Source organism: Triticum dicoccoides, chromosome 2A, assembly GCF_002162155.2.
Source record: "Triticum dicoccoides isolate Atlit2015 ecotype Zavitan chromosome 2A, WEW_v2.0, whole genome shotgun sequence".
NCBI classification, from domain to species: Eukaryota; Viridiplantae; Streptophyta; class Magnoliopsida; order Poales; family Poaceae; genus Triticum; species Triticum dicoccoides.
This window is the reverse complement of record NC_041382.1, coordinates 188,163,825-188,183,769: the sequence shown is the minus strand read 5'-3', so window position 1 is coordinate 188,183,769 and position 19,945 is coordinate 188,163,825. Positions and strand designations below refer to the sequence as shown.

General features: G+C 43.2%; 1 protein-coding gene and 1 long non-coding RNA gene across 10 annotated transcripts; both read left to right on the top strand.

The window, feature by feature from the left end:
• The first annotated feature begins 6 nt into the window (after positions 1 to 6).
• LOC119354134 (protein ALP1-like) lies at positions 7 to 6,845 on the top strand. 9 transcript variants are annotated; one of them, XM_037620844.1, is made up of 7 exons: positions 7 to 459; positions 989 to 1,194; positions 1,472 to 1,557; positions 2,404 to 3,114; positions 3,652 to 4,176; positions 4,265 to 4,490; positions 4,575 to 5,244. In XM_037620844.1, the coding sequence occupies exons 5-7, from the start codon at positions 3,652 to 3,654 to the stop codon at positions 4,868 to 4,870; spliced, it is 1,047 nt and encodes a 348-aa protein (XP_037476741.1). In that variant the 5' UTR covers positions 7 to 459; positions 989 to 1,194; positions 1,472 to 1,557; positions 2,404 to 3,114; the 3' UTR covers positions 4,871 to 5,244. The 9 variants fall into 9 exon arrangements, 8 of the variants coding, with proteins under 8 accessions (XP_037476741.1, XP_037476740.1, XP_037476737.1 ...); XM_037620843.1 differs by having other exon boundaries at positions 1,472 to 1,642; XM_037620840.1 differs by having other exon boundaries at positions 1,472 to 2,649; positions 2,979 to 3,114.
• Positions 6,846 to 17,332: 10,487 nt separating this feature from the next.
• Positions 17,333 to 18,284, top strand: LOC119359253. The gene is made up of 4 exons (XR_005172435.1): positions 17,333 to 17,427; positions 17,551 to 17,673; positions 17,760 to 17,869; positions 18,013 to 18,284. It is a non-coding gene; the product is annotated as an uncharacterized LOC119359253 (long non-coding RNA).
• Positions 18,285 to 19,945: the final 1,661 nt, after the last annotated feature.

Here is a 19,945-nt window from a genome sequence, read left to right as displayed (position 1 = left end):
TCTAGCACCACCATCGTCGCCGCTCCCTCGATGGTTGGAGCTCCCTTCCCACAGCCCGATCTAGATGCCCCTCCCTGTCATATCTGAGCACCACGCTCTGCCCGTCCACAACCAGCCTCCTCAATCTCCAACCTGTTCTACATCCCCTCTCCACCCGTCCACAATCAGCCTCCTCAATCTCCAACCTCCTGCAGCCGTCCCTCTCTGATTTGGATCAAAGTAGATCCATCGATGGAGGCAGGGGAGCAGCAGATGTGGAGCCATCAGACGAGTAGGATCAGCTCGGGAAACATGAGGGAAGGGATGGATCTGGTGGATGCCGGGGAGCAGCAGATGGAGCAAAAGAAATAAAGAATCAGTTGCTCCCGCTGCTACCTCCCAGCCGCGTCCCACCCCGTTAGGAACGCTGCCCGGCTCCCCTGCTCCTATCGCCCAACCTTTTCCTAGCCAATAATCAAGGTAATTTCCCTCTCTTTGTTTTTTTACTTTACACGGTGCATAGCAGTCAGAATTTGTACATGTAGATCCTAAAACGTTATGCTATGCAGATAGGCTTGCTCTAGGCGCTGAATATCTTGTAGTTGAAATTACTTGGGATGCTTTCTGAATGTGGTACTTACACAATCAAGTTATGTGCCAAGTCAAGTCTTATGTTGTGGATCATGTGGGTGTAAAAGAATAGATTAGTAGTACCAAGTCTGATCCGTCTTCACTATGTGGAGCTTTCCATTCGTCTTTTGTAATGTTCCATTAACCATGTGGAGCTCTAGACAAATTTTATTGACTCCAAAAGAAACAGATTGATGATGTTTTTTGTAGACAAAATACAATAAAAGGTCATTGTTGCATAATTGGGGAAAGCAACAAAAGATCTTTTTCAGATAATGATGTGCTGTTATGATCTATATAAAATCTTTGGGTCATTCACCTCACTGTATTATGATTGATGAGTTAATCACCTCATTCCCCTTCCTCCTCCCCGACTTAGGGGTGCAGTAGAGGAGCACCAGTACCGGTGTAGAATGCATCTGCAGTGGTGCGGGTTGGGGACCGAGTGACGGATTCAGGTCAAGGGGGTTTTCGGCTAGCGCAGAAGCAGGCTGCATAAGAATGCAATAATGTGATTAAGCAAGGCAGGCGTCTGGGAAACAAGAATGGTGATGGCTTGCTCAACTAGAAGTTCTACAATAAATGGTACAAGCATTGATCCCTTCTTTCTGTACCTTTGGTTCTGGTTCACGGGAGCTTTAGCTCTTGAAGTTGGCTTGCTTTTACTGGTAATGATTTGTGGTAATGCTTTTCTCATCTTTCTTAGTTAGACAAGCACAGATTTATCCACGCCAGCAGCCGTCATTTGTTTGATTTTTTTATTGCTGCGGTCGTGGCCCTTGAGCTGCGTTGATTTTTCTATTTCTTAACTATCATGTACACTTTTACCTGCATATTCAAGGATTTTTTTTCTTGGTACTAGGATGGATATTTTCTCCTGGAATGCAGATGGATGTCTGATTGAGAAGATGAATCAAGCATCCTGCTATGATATGACAGAGCAGTATGGTGAGTACATAGGGAAGCAGCTCAACATCCGGCATACTACAATTTCAATTTCTACAATGCAGATGAATGCTATGCATTTTTCGGTGTATGAGTTCTTTGTGATTTCCTCCCATATTTTTGATCCAGACTTTCATGATACACACACATACTATAAACTTCAGTACTACTAATTGCTAGCTTTATTTGGTCATATCTGATTCTCTGTTGTTAATCCGCTCCTACATTGCCAAGCTCAGTTTGATTATACATGGAGTGTGTTTTATTCTCTGATGATATTTCCATATTTTTAAATATATGGCAAGCAAAACTCTTGGTGTTAGTGCTTATTCTTTTTGTTTTAGATGGTTTACTACGGTACTTGAGTCATTTATTGATTTATTTTGGATGTTGAATTGTACCATGCTCCAGGAAGTTGATATCTGACTGTCTAGAGTTTGTGCCTAATTTAGATTGACCATGGTATGGACCAATCCAAGGTCCATCAGGATGTAGACAGTGTCCGTAAATTCCTTCTGGACCAGTACATCAATAAAAAAAACATGTCAATGCACAACACTCCTACATTAACCATTCTCAACAAAGTCATGCCTGTATTATGAGAAATCAGATCAACGTTGGTGGGCAAGAAGTTTCAGTTTTCTTTTATAATTCTATTGATGATTGATTAGTTATTAGTTATGCTCTCGAAGAAGTTGCCGATGGAGATAGCTGGGGTGTCATCGTCCTTCCTTGATCTGGGCATATGTGCCGGCACTTGCAGATTCCATCGCATAGAGAAATGGCACTGCTTCTGTGCTACCTATGATCATTTATGTGCTGGCCAACTTTCATTTTCATGCCAAGCAGGGTTGATTATCAGAGGGCTAGGAAAGATGGAGCATGAGCGGGAGCATCGACTACGATGAGTTCATCAGGGTGACAGTGTACATCAACAAGCAGTAGCAGGAGGAGCACCTGCCGGCTGCCTTTGTCTACGTCGACAAGGATGGCAGTAGGTGCATCACCGTAGAAAAAGCTGGAAGAAGCTTGCCAAGAGTACAACATACATGTTGTATCAACACATCATTAGGGACATCGACAATGACAACATGCGTATGTTTATTCACTGCAGTCTTTGTCTTGAATTAATTAATTGGTTTCAGTTAATTCCAGTGATTAGTTTTAGGGGCTGTTTGGATGACTACCAATAGTTGCCTTACCAAAATATTGGTCACGCCCGACCCTTTTGGCCTCCACCTGGATCACGACCAATTTTGGCTCGCCCCAGCGCGCCCGCGCCCATTTTCGCCAAATCGCGGGCGAAACGGCGGCGCGGAAATCGGCCGCCAAAAAATTGGCAGCGCGCGAACTGGGCGTCGAGTATAAAAGGTAGGCAGCGAAATTTCCTCGTCGGTTCCTTCACTTTCCTCTTTTCATCCCAGGCAAACACACAGGAGCGAGTGGAGGGCAAGATCTGCAGCTATCGCCAAGGCCGCCGGATTCCTGCGACAATACGAGCTTCTCCGGCCGCCGCCGGCGTTCCTCTGTCTCTCGTTCTCATCTCTCAATCCACCCACGGTCAGCAGCTCAACTCCCCTTCAATCCCACCCCGATCCCCTTTTCTCTTGGCATGATTTGCTTCAATCCGACCTTTTTAATTGGTGATATGCTGCACGTACGTATATACTTGCCAGATCTAAGTACTTGCCTGCCAAATCCATGCCCTTTGCCCCTGCTCCCAGTCTTAGATCTCCATATGCAGCATCCGTGAAGTTATAAGGCAGCCAAGACACTAGAAATTAGACATGAGAAGGATATTTGACACAGAGCTAGTTATGAGTCCATATGACCTCTGTTTTTAGAACATTGTTGTCCATAAATTTCTTAGGAGCCGGCTGGACATATATGCTTAATTGTTGATTGGGACTTATTATCTCTGTCTCTTATTTCTGATTCACAAATAGTCAAGCACATATCTGTATTTTTTGTTAATGATTTAGGTGGATCTTTTTATAAGTTACTCATCACTATTATTAGTTATAAGCAGCTCTGATTTTGTACAATGTAAATATGATTTAGATCATTCATATTAATGTACTTGTTATATTGACCCAGATGGACTTGGATCAGCAAAAATATTATTATCTCACCATGTTGTGGCGGAGAACTCTGTCTGTCATTGTTCTTCTCTTGGCTCTTTGGTATAGAAACAAAGATGGTAGAAAATTTAGAAGTGGAGGAAGAAAGTATGGTCCACTAGTTGAGAGAGACATCTACAGGACTAATGTCCTGGTTAGGCTAATTGACACATCCGATGCAATATGTATCAAGCAACTGCAGATGTCTCGAGCTGTGTTTTACAAGCTATGCATTAGGCTCAGGCAGAAAAAGTTGTTAATTGATACACTACATGTTTCAGTAGAGGAACAAGTAGCAATGTTCCTATACATGATCGGTCAGCATCACACAAATTCATCCATTGGATTTTGGTTCTGGCGATCTAGTGAAACAGTGAGCAGATATTTCAATATTGTTCTTCGTGCGATGGGGGAGTTAGCTCGTGATCTCATTTACATTAGATCAACGGACACACACACAAAAATCACTAGCAGCCCGGACAGATTCTACCCGTATTTTGAGGTAACCCTTAGACCGTAGATTTATTACTGATTATACAAGATCGACCTAACCCAAGCTTGACATGAACTTCCCTTTCTCATATTCATAGGGATGCATAGGGGCACTAGATGGCACTCATGTTAAGGCTTGTGTTCCTGCCCACATGGTCGACAAGTTTAGGGGCCGCAAGTCATACCCCTCCCAAAATGTGCTAGCAGTTGTTGACTTCGACCTTCGATTCACATATGTTCTAGCTGGTTGGGAGGGCTCTGCCCATGATTCTCTTGTGCTAAAAGATGCCCTCACACGTCCAGGGGGATTAAAAATACCCGAAGGTACATATACAACGTAACATACATGTTTGTCACTGTGTTGTGCCAACTTGACTTTAACTCATTGTTAATACAACATGGCTGTAGGGAAATATTTCTTGGCTGATGCCGGGTATGCTGCGAGGCCAGGGATATTGCCTCCTTATCGTGGTGTGCGCTACCACCTAAACGAATTTGCTGGAGACCGTGACCCAACTACCCCAAAAGAATTGTTCAACCACCGCCATTCATCACTTAGGACCACAGTTGAACGGGCATTTGGGACTCTTAAGAGTCGCTTCAAGATTCTTACTCAAAGGCCCTTCATACCTTTGAAATCTCAGAAAAGTGGTAGTTGCTTGTTGTGCTTTGCACAATTGGATATTAGAAAATGGTCCAGATGATTATGTTGTGGATGAGGCGACATGGTATGCCAATCTCCCTAGGAGTACTGGGCGGGTTCGTGATCAAGAGGCTGACATACGTGAGTGGGCTGCCAAGCGAGATTTAATCGCTCAGCAAATGTGGACAGATAGAGAGAGTGCACGTGACAATGAGGCTGATGCTATCCCAGCTTAGTATCTTTGATGTATTTCCATGTGAGGGAACATTTGAAGGATGTACTGTACCTTTGATGTATTTCCATGTGAGGGAACATTTGAAGGATGTACTGTACCTTTGATGTATTTCCATGTGAGGGAACATTTGAAGGATGTACTGTACCTTTGATGTATTTCCATGCGAGGGAAAAATTGAACGATGTAGTGTTTCAATTTAATCTGGTCTCTCTGTCCTATTAAATAAGTTTAGTTCTGTCCTGTTGTAAGTTGGATCTGTGATGTTTCATGTTCGTATGCTGACATTTTTTTGAGGGTTTTTGCTTCCAACTCACTTTCTTAATAACTAGTTGTTTGCAATGGTGACCTATCTGTAGGTCATGGGGAAGCATAAGCTCACTCTGAAGATCGAGGAGGACTCCAATCCTCGTGATAAGTACATAACCTGGACTAACGAGGCGACAAGGTTTATGCTTGAATGGTATATCGACCTTCGTAAGGACAAACCTGCAACTTTCAAGTTCAAGAAACAACACCACTTGCAATGTGCTGATGCTCTAAATGGCAAGTTTTCGCTTGGTGTCACTCAAACCCAAGTGGATCGACACTATCGTCAATGCAAGGAGAAGTTGGGCTGGGTGCGTCGTGCCATGGCCAATAGTGGAAATGGCCTTGACAGAACCACTTTCACATTCACACTTTCTGAGTCAAAAAAGCAAAGACTCAATGTAAGTTCTTAGTAGTTTTTTCTCTTATTTATATCATGGTCTGATTTTAAAATGAGTGGATAGCTGCTATTGTCTATATATATGTATGCTTCATATTCACTGTCTCTTGTTGTGTTTTTTTATACCTGCAACTTCTCTCATGTTTTGTGTTCATAACATCATTATTTTACTCTTTTTACCTTACCTTGTGTGCAGAAAACTGCAGTCAATTATCTTACCAGACCCATTAGGTTCTTTCATCAATTGGAAGAGTTATTCTCGGATCAATCTCATGCTGATGGCTCACTCGCAGTTGACCAAACCACTGTCAATGTGGATGATGGTAGTGATGACAGCGAGGATGTGAGGGAACTTGAGGGAAATCTAATTCCAGCAGACAGTGATGAAGCTGACTCTGACACTATTGATCGTCGCAGTCCTAAAGTCGACTTGGATGGCAATCCATTAAACAAGAAGCGCAAGTGTGCGTCATCATCACCTTCCAAGAAGCCAACCAAGGGCAAAGCAAACAAGAAGGGCAAGGTATCTAATGATGATATGGTAACCAGTATCAAGAAGCTAGCTGAATCCCTTGCATCCCCTATTGTGTCTGTGCAACCAATGCCACCTGCAGATCCTTATGCAAATCTTTGGAAGCGGATCAATGCCCTTACCATCCCAGCTAAGGATAAACTTGAGATTGTTGCCTATCTATCCAAGCCAGACCAAGATATCTTTCGTAGTTATCTTAACTATGCCGATGAAACAATTCTTCGAGAGTGGGTCATTAGCTACTTTGAGCCTCAGTTTCATGAAGGTGGCAATGATGGATCTGCGGCTGCTCACTGAATTGCCACATGGTTAGATAGAGTTTGTGGCAACCTTTTGTTTATATGGCTAGGAACGCTTTAACACATAGTGGGAGCATGGATAACATCATCATGCATATTTTGTCTATATACAGCAAACTTGGGTGCATCATGTACTGTTTGTATGGAGTGCATTTGGTGCATGGCTGGCTGTTTATGTCCTAGATGGTATGGTAAAGGATGTGAACCTTATTCCGTCTATCATGTATCAGACAATATATGAGCTACTTAATGTATGAGTTTAATTCTGAAGTTCTGAAAATGCAGAGTTTGTGTGCGTATGTGTGTTGGTTAATTCAAATTTTTATTTTTTTGTAGCATGTGATATGTGACTGCTTGTTTACACACAAGCGTTCTTTTATTTGGCTGGCATGCAATTTTCAAATTTTGAAACCAAACCAAACACATGCCAGTCAAATGTGCCAAATATTTGGCTTGAAACCAAATGACATCCAATGGTTTTGCCAAAAAATTGGCAAGTACTAATGGCTACAATCCAAACAGCCATGACTTGCCAATTTTTTGGTCATGCCCTGGAATTGGTGATGCCAATTATTTGGTAGGGCAAGATTGGGCTCAATCCAAACAGCCCCTTACTGTTAAGCTAAAAATTACAAATCTGAAATCCAAATTGAGCAAGTCCTTGATATATAGTATACACTTGATTAGCATTGTCGAATCGATGATGACGAGTTTGTGGTGATGGTGGAGAAGGGGATCACCAGAGGCACATCTCCCACGTTATCATTCTCCATGGAGCGGACGGCCTCAGTTAGCATCATGGCTCCTCCACCAGTCGATCACTGTTGTGCCAATTGCATATAATTAAAAAAGATTAATTATACTGTACTTGTATACAACCTAGCTACCCACATTATTTGTTTACTATGCAAGATAGATGTGGTACCAGTAAGAACTCATGTTGCTTTAGATACAGAGTATATCTTTTGACTGAATTTTCATATACAGTACTCGGTCTTTGTTTGCGTTGTGCTATGGATGATATCAACATTTTTAACACAATTCATTATTGATGTTGTTTGTGTAAACTGACGGAGATAAAAAAATGTTTGCATCATCTATGTGATTTGCATCCTATGATATTTAATTTGACATCGCTTTAAGGTGTTATTATTTTATACTGCTACTGGATTAGTATGGTTGCATGAAAAACTGAATTTTCTTTCTGGTGAATTTTTTAAATTCATTGAGACAAGGTCATCAAAATCATGACGATCGATAGATATGAGGTAGTCAGGAATATGAATATGTGATTCTTACCGGCGCCAGCTCTGGCCATATAGGTTCAGAACCAAGCACGAAGGTTAATCCAAATATGCAGGGAAGAATACAAATGCGAAAATGCATAGTCACGTAAGATGACCATACAGAGACAATATTATGCATGAAGGTTTGGATTGTTTCACACCGAGTTAAACTGAAGATGCAAAAATACTGTATGAAAATTCTATAAATGAGGAAAAACGTTTGCTTTAATGAAACTGGTCCCCCTTATATTCTGAAATGTCTACACGTGTTCACACAAACTATGGTTGAAGATGAAAGGCGCCAAGGACGCACAATGGCGGGTGCGGGAAGGCATCAGAAGAGCTCGGGTAGATAGCCGTGAGCGAGGTGCATCTCGACACAAAAGGGCAAGGTGATGCTAGAAGGAGCCGGAATAGTGCGAAGGTCTACCAACCGAACGCATGGTGCAGGAATTGGAGGTGGACGCTATTTCAACTCAGGTCCTACTTAATCTCAATATCATTTTACATGGCCATTGATGTTTTTTCCCGTTGCAACGCACGGGCCTTTTTGCTAGTCTCTCCCTTAATAATAAAGCACGGATTGGGTCTTCGGGTTCACCGTCACAATACGTTTTCTTTCTGTGAATTTACGCTTTCAGTTTGAATTTTAAGACATAATTCAAGGTGGTACTAATTTTTGGTTTCTTCCGCTCCTATGTCTATGTCGCCCCGTACATCCTAAATCTGCTTTGTCCAGCCTGCAAACAAAGCGGCCCATATGTTCTTTGCGGCTGCACCCTTACAGCCCATCGTTTCGTTTGTTGTTGTACGCTAAAATTTGTGTACATCGCCGGCCCGCATCAGGCACCTAGCTCGCTTTCCTCGATCACATGTAGTTGCGTTCAGACTCTTTCTTCCATCAAATAATCCCACCTGGCTACTTTACATCTGATCTCACCAGTTCATATACGTACGTTCTAAAAAATCAACAAGCGGCCTCCAAAATCAAGAAGGAAACAAATCAAAAAGGAAATGAAGGAATTAATTTCTCTGGATATGCAGACGCCCATGAGAATCAACAAGTGGCCCTTAAAATCGGAAAGGGAATGAATGGAACGAAGCAGCCTCAAATACCTACTTCCTCCTTCCATCTATATAGGGCGGCCTAATGCGTTTTTCGAGGCTAACTTTGACCAAATGTTAGAGCAATAATATATGACATGCAACTTAAACAAAGCATACCATCAAATTCGTATGTGAAAGAAGCTTCCAATGATATAATTTTCATATTATACATGTCATGTAATATTAATCTTGTCAATAGTCAAAGGCGGTCTTGAAAAACAAATTAGGCCCTATATAGATGGAAGGAGGGAGTACTAGGAAAGGAACGAACCCTTGAAATCCGGAATGGAATGAAGCAGCCTCAGAAATTAATAAGGGAGGCAAGAAATCATCTCCCGAAGGAAACAAAGAACAACTCAGATTTAACACCCCACCGTGAGCTTATATTTTGATGCGGCTTGGTAGATGTTTAATCCTTAGTGGCTGCGTGGTGGTGGCCACATGACCCGCGGGCGGTTGGTTTGTTTATGGCCAGATTTTTTAATCCTTTTTCACTTAAAAATAAGAAGACATGCATGATATACATTTAGGTGCGTGTGAGGTTAGTGATTACTGTGAGGTTAGTGATTACTGTGCATGCATCACACTCCCTCCGTCCGAAAATACTATTATCCGTTTTGATGACAAGTATTTTCGAACAGAGGGAGTATATTTTTACACAGTACAAATGCAGACACTCATACATACGCACATAAATTTATGCATATGAACACACATACACATTTTATCCCTATGAGCATCTCCGAGAGACTGAGCCGACACATCGTGTTGAGATTGACGAAGTCACCACAGACGTTTTCGTAGTCAACCGATACGTCTCCTCCCACTAAATGCACACATCATCGAAAGTCCAGGTAAGCTGGGATACCATGGAGGACATCAAAATTATCTTCTCTTGCAGCGCACGTGCTGATTGACTACAATTAAAAAATATTGTGGGCTCCGTGTGATAGAGTGTGTTTGGCTCTTTAACTAAGCAAAATTGTGAACTACTACTTCCGTTCGGAATTACTTGTCATAAAATGGATGTATTTATAACTAAAATACATTTAGATACATTTATTTCTTGGACGAGTAATTCCGAACGGAGGGAGTACATGATAACGCATTAGAGTATTTAACCTGGATTTCACGGAATATGCACTCAACCATTTTTCTAAAATATGTACGACGAGCACACCATCGTTTCACTAAAATATAGAGCATGTGGTTGTGTATCATAAGTGCTCCTTACCACCGCAGCTTGAGATACAATGCACGCGAGCAAGTATAACATAACTGTGAAGTATATAATACATGCATTCCCTCCTTTTCGGTTTGTTAGCCTTATCTCACTATGTTCTTGTTTGTTAGTCCTATTTCATTTCTCTTCCTCACCTATTTAGATTTTAAGGTGCATTAATTTGTTGCATGCAAAGCTTAAAAGAAAACTAACCAATACATGTTACCATTTTTACTCATTCCATGACCATGAATGCATGCATCACATTTAACGAAGATCTGTATTTTTTATTGACATCGGGATGCACCTCCTTACCTTTGAGAATATTGTCTTGCCAAGTTGATGCACACATTAATGGATGTATCATAAAAAATTTCCCGTTGCAACGCACGGGCATATGTGCTAGTCTCCCTAATAATAAAGCACGGATTGGGTCTCCGGGTTCACCGTCACAATACGCTTTCTTCTCATATCATGATACGCTTTTACGATTTATATAGACAAAATCGTAATAAACGAGATGGTACTAATTCCTCTAAAACGCCACTCCTTACCACCGCAGCTTGAGATACAATGCACGCGAGCAAGTATAACATAACTGTGAAGTATATAATACATGCATTCCCTCCTTTTCGGTTTGTTAGCCTTATCTCACTATGTTCTTGTTTGTTAGTCCTATTTCATTTCTCTTCCTCACCTATTTAGATTTTAAGGTGCATTAATTTGTTGCATGCAAAGCTTAAAAGAAAACTAACCAATACATGTTACCATTTTTACTCATTCCATGACCATGAATGCATGCATCACATTTAACGAAGATCTGTATTTTTTATTGACATCGGGATGCACCTCCTTACCTTTGAGAATATTGTCTTGCCAAGTTGATGCACACATTAATGGATGTATCATAAAAAATTTCCCGCTGCAACGCACGGGCATATGTGCTAGTCTCCCTAATAATAAAGCACGGATTGGGTCTCCGGGTTCACCGTCACAATACGCTTTCTTCTCATATCATGATACGCTTTTACGATTTATATAGACAAAATCGTAATAAACGAGATGGTACTAATTCCTCTAAAACGCCACTCTAGCGTCTAGAGTCACTTTAGCTATTTACCATTAACCAAGTGATAGTGAATTCTAAATCAACCAGCCTGCACGAAAGGCCACATGCAGCTGTCATCCTTGAAACTGTTGACCTTGTCCTCCTTTTTAAGTAGGTCTGACTCTTACTCCGTAAGCGGTATGGGACTAACTTTGTAGCGTCAGCTTGCGCGCAAGAAAAAGGAACAAACGAGCACAGCATCAATTGGAATACTTTGTTGCACGCCTACCACTACACCGCCTAAGCCACATTATTTAGCAAGCAACAAAGCGCTTAACCATCTGAACATGCATGCATCACCGGCGGCCAAAGCTGGGATAAACGACGACGCCCGAACTAAAGTTCTGAGCAACACACCGCCAGCGCGTTATTCTTATGCATGGTCGCATGAGCCGCAAAACAGGGCCAGTTTGCAGCTGCTCATCGCCTGAGCAACTATCTAGCCACGCCATCTCAGTCTGCACGGATTGAATCTCCGGGTTCACCGTCACAATACGTTTTTTTTTCATGTCATAATACGCTTTTGCGATTTGTATAGATAAAATTTCTTTATAAACGAGGTGGTACTAATAATTTGGGGATGTCCTATACAACCAATTTGTATTGACAAAATCATAATATAAACGAGGTGGTACTAATAGCATGTTTGTCCGTCCGTCTGACCTGGTTAGCTGGACCTCGCTAAGATTTCTCTAATGGGCCACCAACTATGTTTTGCAGTGGCCACGACTGGGCTTCTCACTGGCCGGCATGCACGACACATGAGGCGTCGGCGGCCTCAGCGCCCAGCGCAAGGGATGGCAGAGCAGGGCGAGGCCCCGACCAGCAGCGGCCCCGGCGGAAGCGGCTCGGCGCCCGGCGGACAGAGGTCGGCGCGGCGGCGCTAGGCGGCGGTGGCTGGGCGTTCGATGCAACCTTCTCAATCTCCTCTGTCATGATTTAGTCTCACCTCGCCACTTTGCATCCAATCTAATCAATTTATTATCCTCTGACCTCTGCCGTGATTTAGTCCCACCTCGCCACTTTGCATCCAATCTAATCAATTTATATACACAGGCGACTTTGCCTCATCAGAAATCAACAAGCCCCACATCAGAAATCAACAAGCGCAGAGGGTAACAGAATGAAGAAACTAATCAATAGCAGAGCCAACGGCGCCCATGGGCGAGCGGCGTAAGAAAAAGAGAGACGCGCACAGGAACTCTAGGTTGGTTGAGAGGAAAATGAGGGGACGGCGCGGGGCGGCCGGCCTGCTGTGTTGGTGGTCGCCTGCTACGGCGTGTGTCGAGGATCCAAGTGAAGACTGTGGACCGCACGACAAACCGGGGGACAACATGGGGCGACCGGCCTGCTGTGTGGTGGTGGTTGCCGGCGACGGTGGGTGGGATCCAGAGTTCCAGACGATGGGATAACAGCGGCGCGGCGGTGGTGGAGCTTTGGGGTGGGGGGCGGGGTGTCTCCGCGGTGGTGGAGCTTCTCTTGGGAGCGGGGATCCTGCGGGCGGCGCCAGCATAGCGACGGCCCCGACGATCGAGGTGGTCGTGTGGTGGTATCGGGGTGGGAAATGACTTGATGAAGTGTAGGTAACTCGCGGAACAGATAACTGACCAAGCGAGAAACGTCTCGAGAGAACGCGTGTTATCAGGAGACCACCCCACGTGTTAGCTAGCTAGCGTCCACAGGGTAATTGTTTTTCCTTTTTTATATTTAATAAAAAGGTGCAGTTTGGATATTCACGGACAGGTAAAAGTCTCCATCTGACAGACGTGTTAGTTGATCTTCATGGACCGGTAAAACCTTCGAAACTATGCAAACTTGCTGGATTGGCTCCACATATATTTTTTTAGTTCGAATTTGCAACTCCGCCGGTGTTGCAGAAACTCGTTGGTGTGTGACCGCACGTCCTGGCGGGCACATGCGAATTCTGCTGCACACACGAGGCTGAGGTGGTTCAAGCGGAGGTCCGCGCGGGGTCGCCGCTCACGAACGTCAAGCAGAGGCGATGCACGCGGCGGCGAGGTGGAGGTTGACGACCGGCGGCGAAATTTGGTGGTGGATGTTGGCCATGGCAGCAGTTGTTTCTGTGTCCATGCCTATTTTAGTCGAGGAGGCCACCGCCGGCGGAGACCTCATCATCGCCACCACCACAGGGGGTTAGCATCCGGTCGTCCCGATAGGCCTGCGACGACGATGCTGTGGGATCCAGCTGTAGTCGCCCTCCCCTATCCCAGCTACTACAGGATCTAGCTCCCCTATCCCCTTTCCAGTCTTGCATTCTGAAACATCAGTTAAGTTGCAAGAATATAAAGTACAGTGGAGGTTGGCTTGGGATCATTGTATGGAGAACCAATTTGATGATCAAGGAGGCGGCAGACGCTCACTTGTAAATCGGTAGGTAGAAGGCAAGCGTTTCGCTTCAATTATAATAAAAAGATTAAAGTTTCAAAATTCTTTAATTATTTTAAAATAAAGAAATATTTGTGTTTTTCATTCCATGCACCACTACTCTTTCATCAGATGAAAGATGTTAGAGTGGCTTCTTTACCTCCATGTGTCATACTCCAAAAAGCGATAATATTATAACTTATTATCAATGTTTGTCGGAATTGGATATAAGAAATGTCGCGTAGGAGGAGGTTCACCGTCGCGGGTTTTTTGTGAAAAAGTTTTTTTGTTTTTTATTTATTGAACATGCAGTCCTTTCTTAAGTGAGAAAAACGTTTCGTTCAGGCTGTTTTCCAAAACCCCCCTGTCGTATCCAATATTCAACCTGCAGTTCTCAAGCACACAGAAGCACGGGCTCTCCTCACCTCCCGATCCCAGCCGCCAGGAGGCGACCGATCCCGGCGATGCTCGATCCGGTGCTGCGAGCTAGGGTTCGATCCGCCACCTCTCCGGCCTCCCCGTTGGTGGCGCACCGACGCTCCGGTCACCCCTCTTCTCCTCCCCTTCCCTCCTCTGCTCTTGCCCCCTTCTCCTCCACTCATTTTTTTCATCCGTCTCAATTTGCTCGATCTGCCCCTCCTGAGCGGCGGCTGCAGGCGACGTGGTGCCATGCCACTCCTCTCTCCTCAAGGCGCCGCCATCCCGAGACGCGCTGATCTGGTGCCGCTGGAGGTGACCGCCGTTGTCAACCTGGCAGGCTCAACAGTCACCGCTGGAGCTCCACATCCCCAAGACGAGGTGGAAGAAGCCCCAATCGCGGGCAAGTGCCGCCACCCCAACGGCACCGATGGGGTCTGGGAGGTAGATGTCAGGGACAGTGGGGATGACGAACAATCCACATACGCCAGTCGAAGGCCTCGAGAAGGATTTCTCAGTCGGACTCAAGAGCAGCTGGACTAGAGGACACCATCATCTTCACATCCCATATGTCTATTGAATTTGATGAGCGAAGGGCATGGAGCCAAGAAGGTTGGATCGTGCGGTTGTTAGAATCCTCGCAGTGTGTTGAACCTCCCAATGGAGCTGTTGTGTTCGGCAATGGCCATGTGATGGACAGAGCGAGAGGCACATCATCATGGCCAGACGCAACAAGGGATGGTACCTGAGGCACAACCGCTACAGTGCTGAGAAGGAGGCGGCTGTGGCACCCGACAAATGCTGGACTCAGCTTTGATGCTCAATTAGGGCGGCCACACACATGACGCTGCCCAAGGTTCAACTGTAGTTGGCTCGGATAAAAAGGATTGCAACATTGGTAGTACTGTTGATAGGATGGTTAGTTTTGGAAGGGGAATGGTAGTATGTGCAGAGATTGAAAACAAGGCTGCAGTGCAAACACTCTTGCTCAACCAATTTAAGCTCAGTGTCAGCTCTTTGTGCTCTTTCCTTCTTGCTGAACCAATGTTTCCTCATGAGGTGAGCAATGTTTCCTTGGGACACGGTGAAAATTCTAGAGGACACGAGTGGTGTCCCTTCAAATGCATGTAGCTCCTAATATGTATTATTTAACCTTAGTGATGGTATTTATTTATAGCAGACCTAAAAATTCAAATGCTCTGCTGTAAGTGCATAGGTAGGTCTGTTTATGGATGTGACAATTTAGCAACTGAAATGTTGAATAGGTTGTTGTGATTTTTCTACAGTTGTTAATGCATTGAACTTTTTGTTGTTGTTGTGCATTTAATTTTGGTGGTAAAGATTTTGCGATCCAGCCCCATGATGCCTTGAGAAAGCTGAGATCTACCATCGTGCTCTTCTCAGTTGCTGACGAGACCTTCTGATGCATGCAGTCACCTTTGTTCCCGGTATTATAGTCATGAAGAAGCTTTCCTTCACATTTCAATTTTCCTAACCAGCCCCAAAAGCATCCAATCTCACCTCTGACGCATTGCCGGAACACCTTCCGCCGTCCGCATGTGCTCCACACTTCGCCAGAACTTCTTCTGCATGTTTTCCATTTGAGGTATGTACTAAAGCTAACCTTGCAAGAGGCATGCAATATAAGCATGATTTTCAACATATTACCTGCATCTTTTGTTCTGTTGTACTAGGCTATGAGATGAAGCTGATAGAATTGCTAGAAATCAGAAGATGAACAATGGAATAGTTAGTGACCAGTGAACCTTGAGCCCATGGAATAGCCCTTTATGACAAATAGCAGAACTCTGTTCTGTCTAGATCTTTTGGTTGCCCATCGTATCGGGCATGTGCATTGAACAACAGCATGCAAGGCAGTTGGGAATCAAGTGCATCATCACAGTGACACAACTGATCTACAACAAGAGAACCCATCCAAAGTAAAAGAAAATACATAGTGTCCAATCCATCATATCCTAATTAAACGCCAAACAGATGTTCTTGCCTTGATCGAGGGTGTAAGCTACAGTAGTTTTCTTCTTCTGCTGATAAGGCACTTGATATATGCCATAGTATCGGTAGTATGGTTCACACACTGGTGTACAAAAGATGGAAACAACACTGTCAAACTTAACCAAAGGAATAAAGGGCATACTACAGTGTGATGTGGTGTCGCAGGGCGCATGCTGGACATTTTGCCGATGCCATGCATCAATGAGAAACCTGCGCGTGCACCCCTCGCCTTCCTCTGTTCTAGGCCTCCCCGTCTTGCCTCACTCCTCTCCGGAAGTCATTGATTTCGACGGGAAATATGCAAGGAGGATGGGGAATAACTGCTTGTACGGGTTGTGGGCATGCTCGGACCAGGAGGAGACAAAAGTTGTTGCGGCTACCATGCGCAATGAAGGCTGGATACGATGGTCAGCGGGATGGGATGCAGCGGCTCGCAGGGGCAGCGCCTTCGGCGGCAGGCGCTGGGGCAATGAATTCTACTTGTGCGTTGGAGTCAGTTGCATGCTAACTGGACAATGCGTTAGCTTGTTCTGTACTTACTCTATAGCTACCAATGATCAAAGTTGGAAGCTCAATGTAAGCTACACAGTTACCTTCTTTACTTGTGTTGGTTTTTCCATGCGTGATTCTTTGGGGCGTAGGAATTTTACTAAAGCTAGCTCAATTTCAACAAGAATTTGAACAATTCTCTGGTCTGGTCTGAAAGATACATATTTGGGTAGCTAGGTTCAGTGATTGAAAATATTGCATGTTATTATTGGTGAATATAAGTTCATGGACAAATAAAAGTGGAAGATCATGGGAAATTTGCTATCAATTTTTAATTTGTTACTCTGATGTATTCTATTGTCAACAAAATTATATAGTCAAACGAGGCATGTAGCACAGGTATTCAGTCTAGAATGATATTTTGGTGAGGATAATCATGAATTCTCTTGGGTTCTGTCCTGATATTTGGCAGTTGTAGAATATCATATCCATTATTTGTTTGAAATATGATATCCCCATTGTTACTGTAGAATATCATGCGATTATTTATTTGAAATATGACATCTTCATTGTTACTGTAGAATATCATGTCCATTATTTATTTGAAATATGACATCTCTATTGTTACTACTGGAGCTGAAAAATATATTTCACAACTACCTAAATAAATCTATTTTATCATCTATTACTGACCTTTTGATTCCCATGTCCAAAGAAATAAGTTCTACAAGTGCAACCTTATGTCTGTATCAGGTGTACTGCTCTAAATTGCTTAAGCGATCAGGTGTCCTGCTATATGGACCTCCAGGCACTGGGAAGGTAGGTGTACCGAGTTTTATACTTTGTCTGAATTGAGTTTTCATCCTCATTTTTTGAAAGTTAGTTGTATCTGACAACAAAGATAATACATGCTAACTAGGATGTTTTCTTTTGAATTTTTAGACATTACTTGTGAAAGCAGTAGCAACTGAGTGCTCATTAAACTTTCTTAGCGTAAAAGGTCCAGAACTGATAAACATGTATGTTGGAGAGTCAGAGAGGAATATCAGGGAGATCTTTTAGAAGGTATATCCATCTGCACAAGCCATGTTTGTAATTGCCATGAAATATGCACATATACTCGGGTTTTCAGTTTTCACTGTCCATTTCAGGCTAGATCAGCACGCCCATGAGTAATTTTCTTCGATGAGCTTGATTCCCTTGCTCCTGCACGAGGGTCCTCTGCACATTCTAGAGATGTGATGGATAAATGGTTTCTCAGGTATAATTAACGTCATCGATGAGGTGGTTACTGGTGTCTCAGTTTTCCCTCTTTTTTACACAAGCCTCTGGTTTCCCTCTTATTTTCAGTGTTTAAATGTTAAGAGTAAGCTAATTCAGTTTCCCTTTTTCTCTCTTTACTAGCACAAATGCCCGACGGAGATGCATATGTTTGGCATTCTATCAGTAAACATACACGTGCGCTGGCTTGCAATACTACATTTTGTGATTGTGTAGTATCCACACCACTACTAATGCTTAAGTCTGTTGCCTTGCCGTGTAATTGTGTCATATGCACACCAATACTAATGCTCTATGATATCGCCTGAGAGCACGTGTTGTGCTTTGTATCATCTAAAAAATGTAAACTCTGTAATTAGAAACAGACTTTAGCACTGTGATCCAGTATGTATTGAGTAGTGGATTAATGTATGTATTTGGTGTGCTTTCAACTGCTTATTTATTGCTTGCACCAGAAATACCAATAAGTTACTATTGAAAATAAAATATACTATCAGGAAAATGTAAAAATGCACGCGCACTGGTCTCAACTAGCTCAAATGCTTTGCTGCCATCGCCCTCCCCTAAGAGCATTCAACCCTAGGCGGAGATGCTTCTGCACCCCGAACACTCAACCCTATGATAGAGCTGGTTCTGCATCGCATCATTTTATCCCATTGCAATGCACGGACTTAAATCGTCTTTATTTATCGGTTCAGTTTAGTAGTGCATCTTCTCATGATCGCATCTATCGTTTATTTCACGAAAGAAACATCTATGCATTTTTTGGGTTTGTCGTGAAGTTCATAGGAATCGATCATGAACTTGATGCCATATCCAAGAAAGGTGAGGTTGCTCCGCATGCGAGCCGTACTTTGGCGAGCGGTAGTCACGCCGATTGATTAGCCGCCTTTTATTTGTATCACTACCATTGGCTTCATCTGCGTGCATAGATGTATAATGTGGATGTAAAAACTAAGTTTTGTATTAGTATCGTTCTTAATTCTGAAGAGAAAATCGGAGAATATGTTGTCAATGTGAACAAATTTTACTACACTGCTGAGTCGTTTCCTGATAAATCTCAGTTCCTTCGGAATGGGCAGATGATCTTTTTTGTAGTAATGTGTATTGAAGATTTATACGTGGAAATGTGTATATCATTAGGTGATCTGTTAACAATTTAGATTTCCATTGCAAACAATTATGTTTCATATTTTTTTCATTTACTATACTCCAAATTTGAAGGTTGATATTATACAAATTTTACCAAATTAACAAATATTGGTTGTGAAAAAAATCAGTATGTAACAATCACGAACATTAGGAAGCAATTCGTGGAAGGCAGCCCTCACGGTCCAGCTCGACAAGATTAGGTTTTAAAGTTATAATAAATGTTATCTTGTGCCGGTGTGGTTCAATGACAGTGTGGTGGGTGAGTTCATCGCCCTCAGATTGACCATGTTCAGACACGTTGCGACTAGGTGAGCGGCTTATGTCAACAACGGCGGGAAGAAGGATAACTATGAGACAGATTGGTTACTGTGTTCAAGTGGATGAAGAAGATTGTGTGTGTGGTGATGGGTTGTGATGTTATTATTTTTCACCTTATAGCGAACGAGGGTAACCTTAGTTTCGACATTTGTCTTGGATATAAGAAGTGGCGCATAGTGGCACTCGGAGTAGGAGCAGGTTTTACAAAAAAAGATCGCCCGGTGCAACGCACGGGCATTTGTACTAGTAGCCCTAAAGTATCCAAGCATGAGGGTTTAAATTGGAGCAAGTTGCACCGAACCCACCAAAAAAAACTATCCCACCCAAGAGGTGCTAACTGGAGATAGTTTTCATTGGGACCACTGAAAAATCACTTTCCTCTCTCCATGAAGTGCATTTATTGTCAATCTAACCCTGTCACCCAAACATCTCTTTGGCTACAGTTAGTTCAGGGTTAGTCATGAGTTAGTCTAACCTCTAGCTAAGTTAGAGTATCAAACAGGAGAAGTATAGGACATGCAAGTTGCTCAAAGCATACAGGCAAATTCGTATGTGAAAGGATTTTTTTTCTTTATGAAAACGGAAC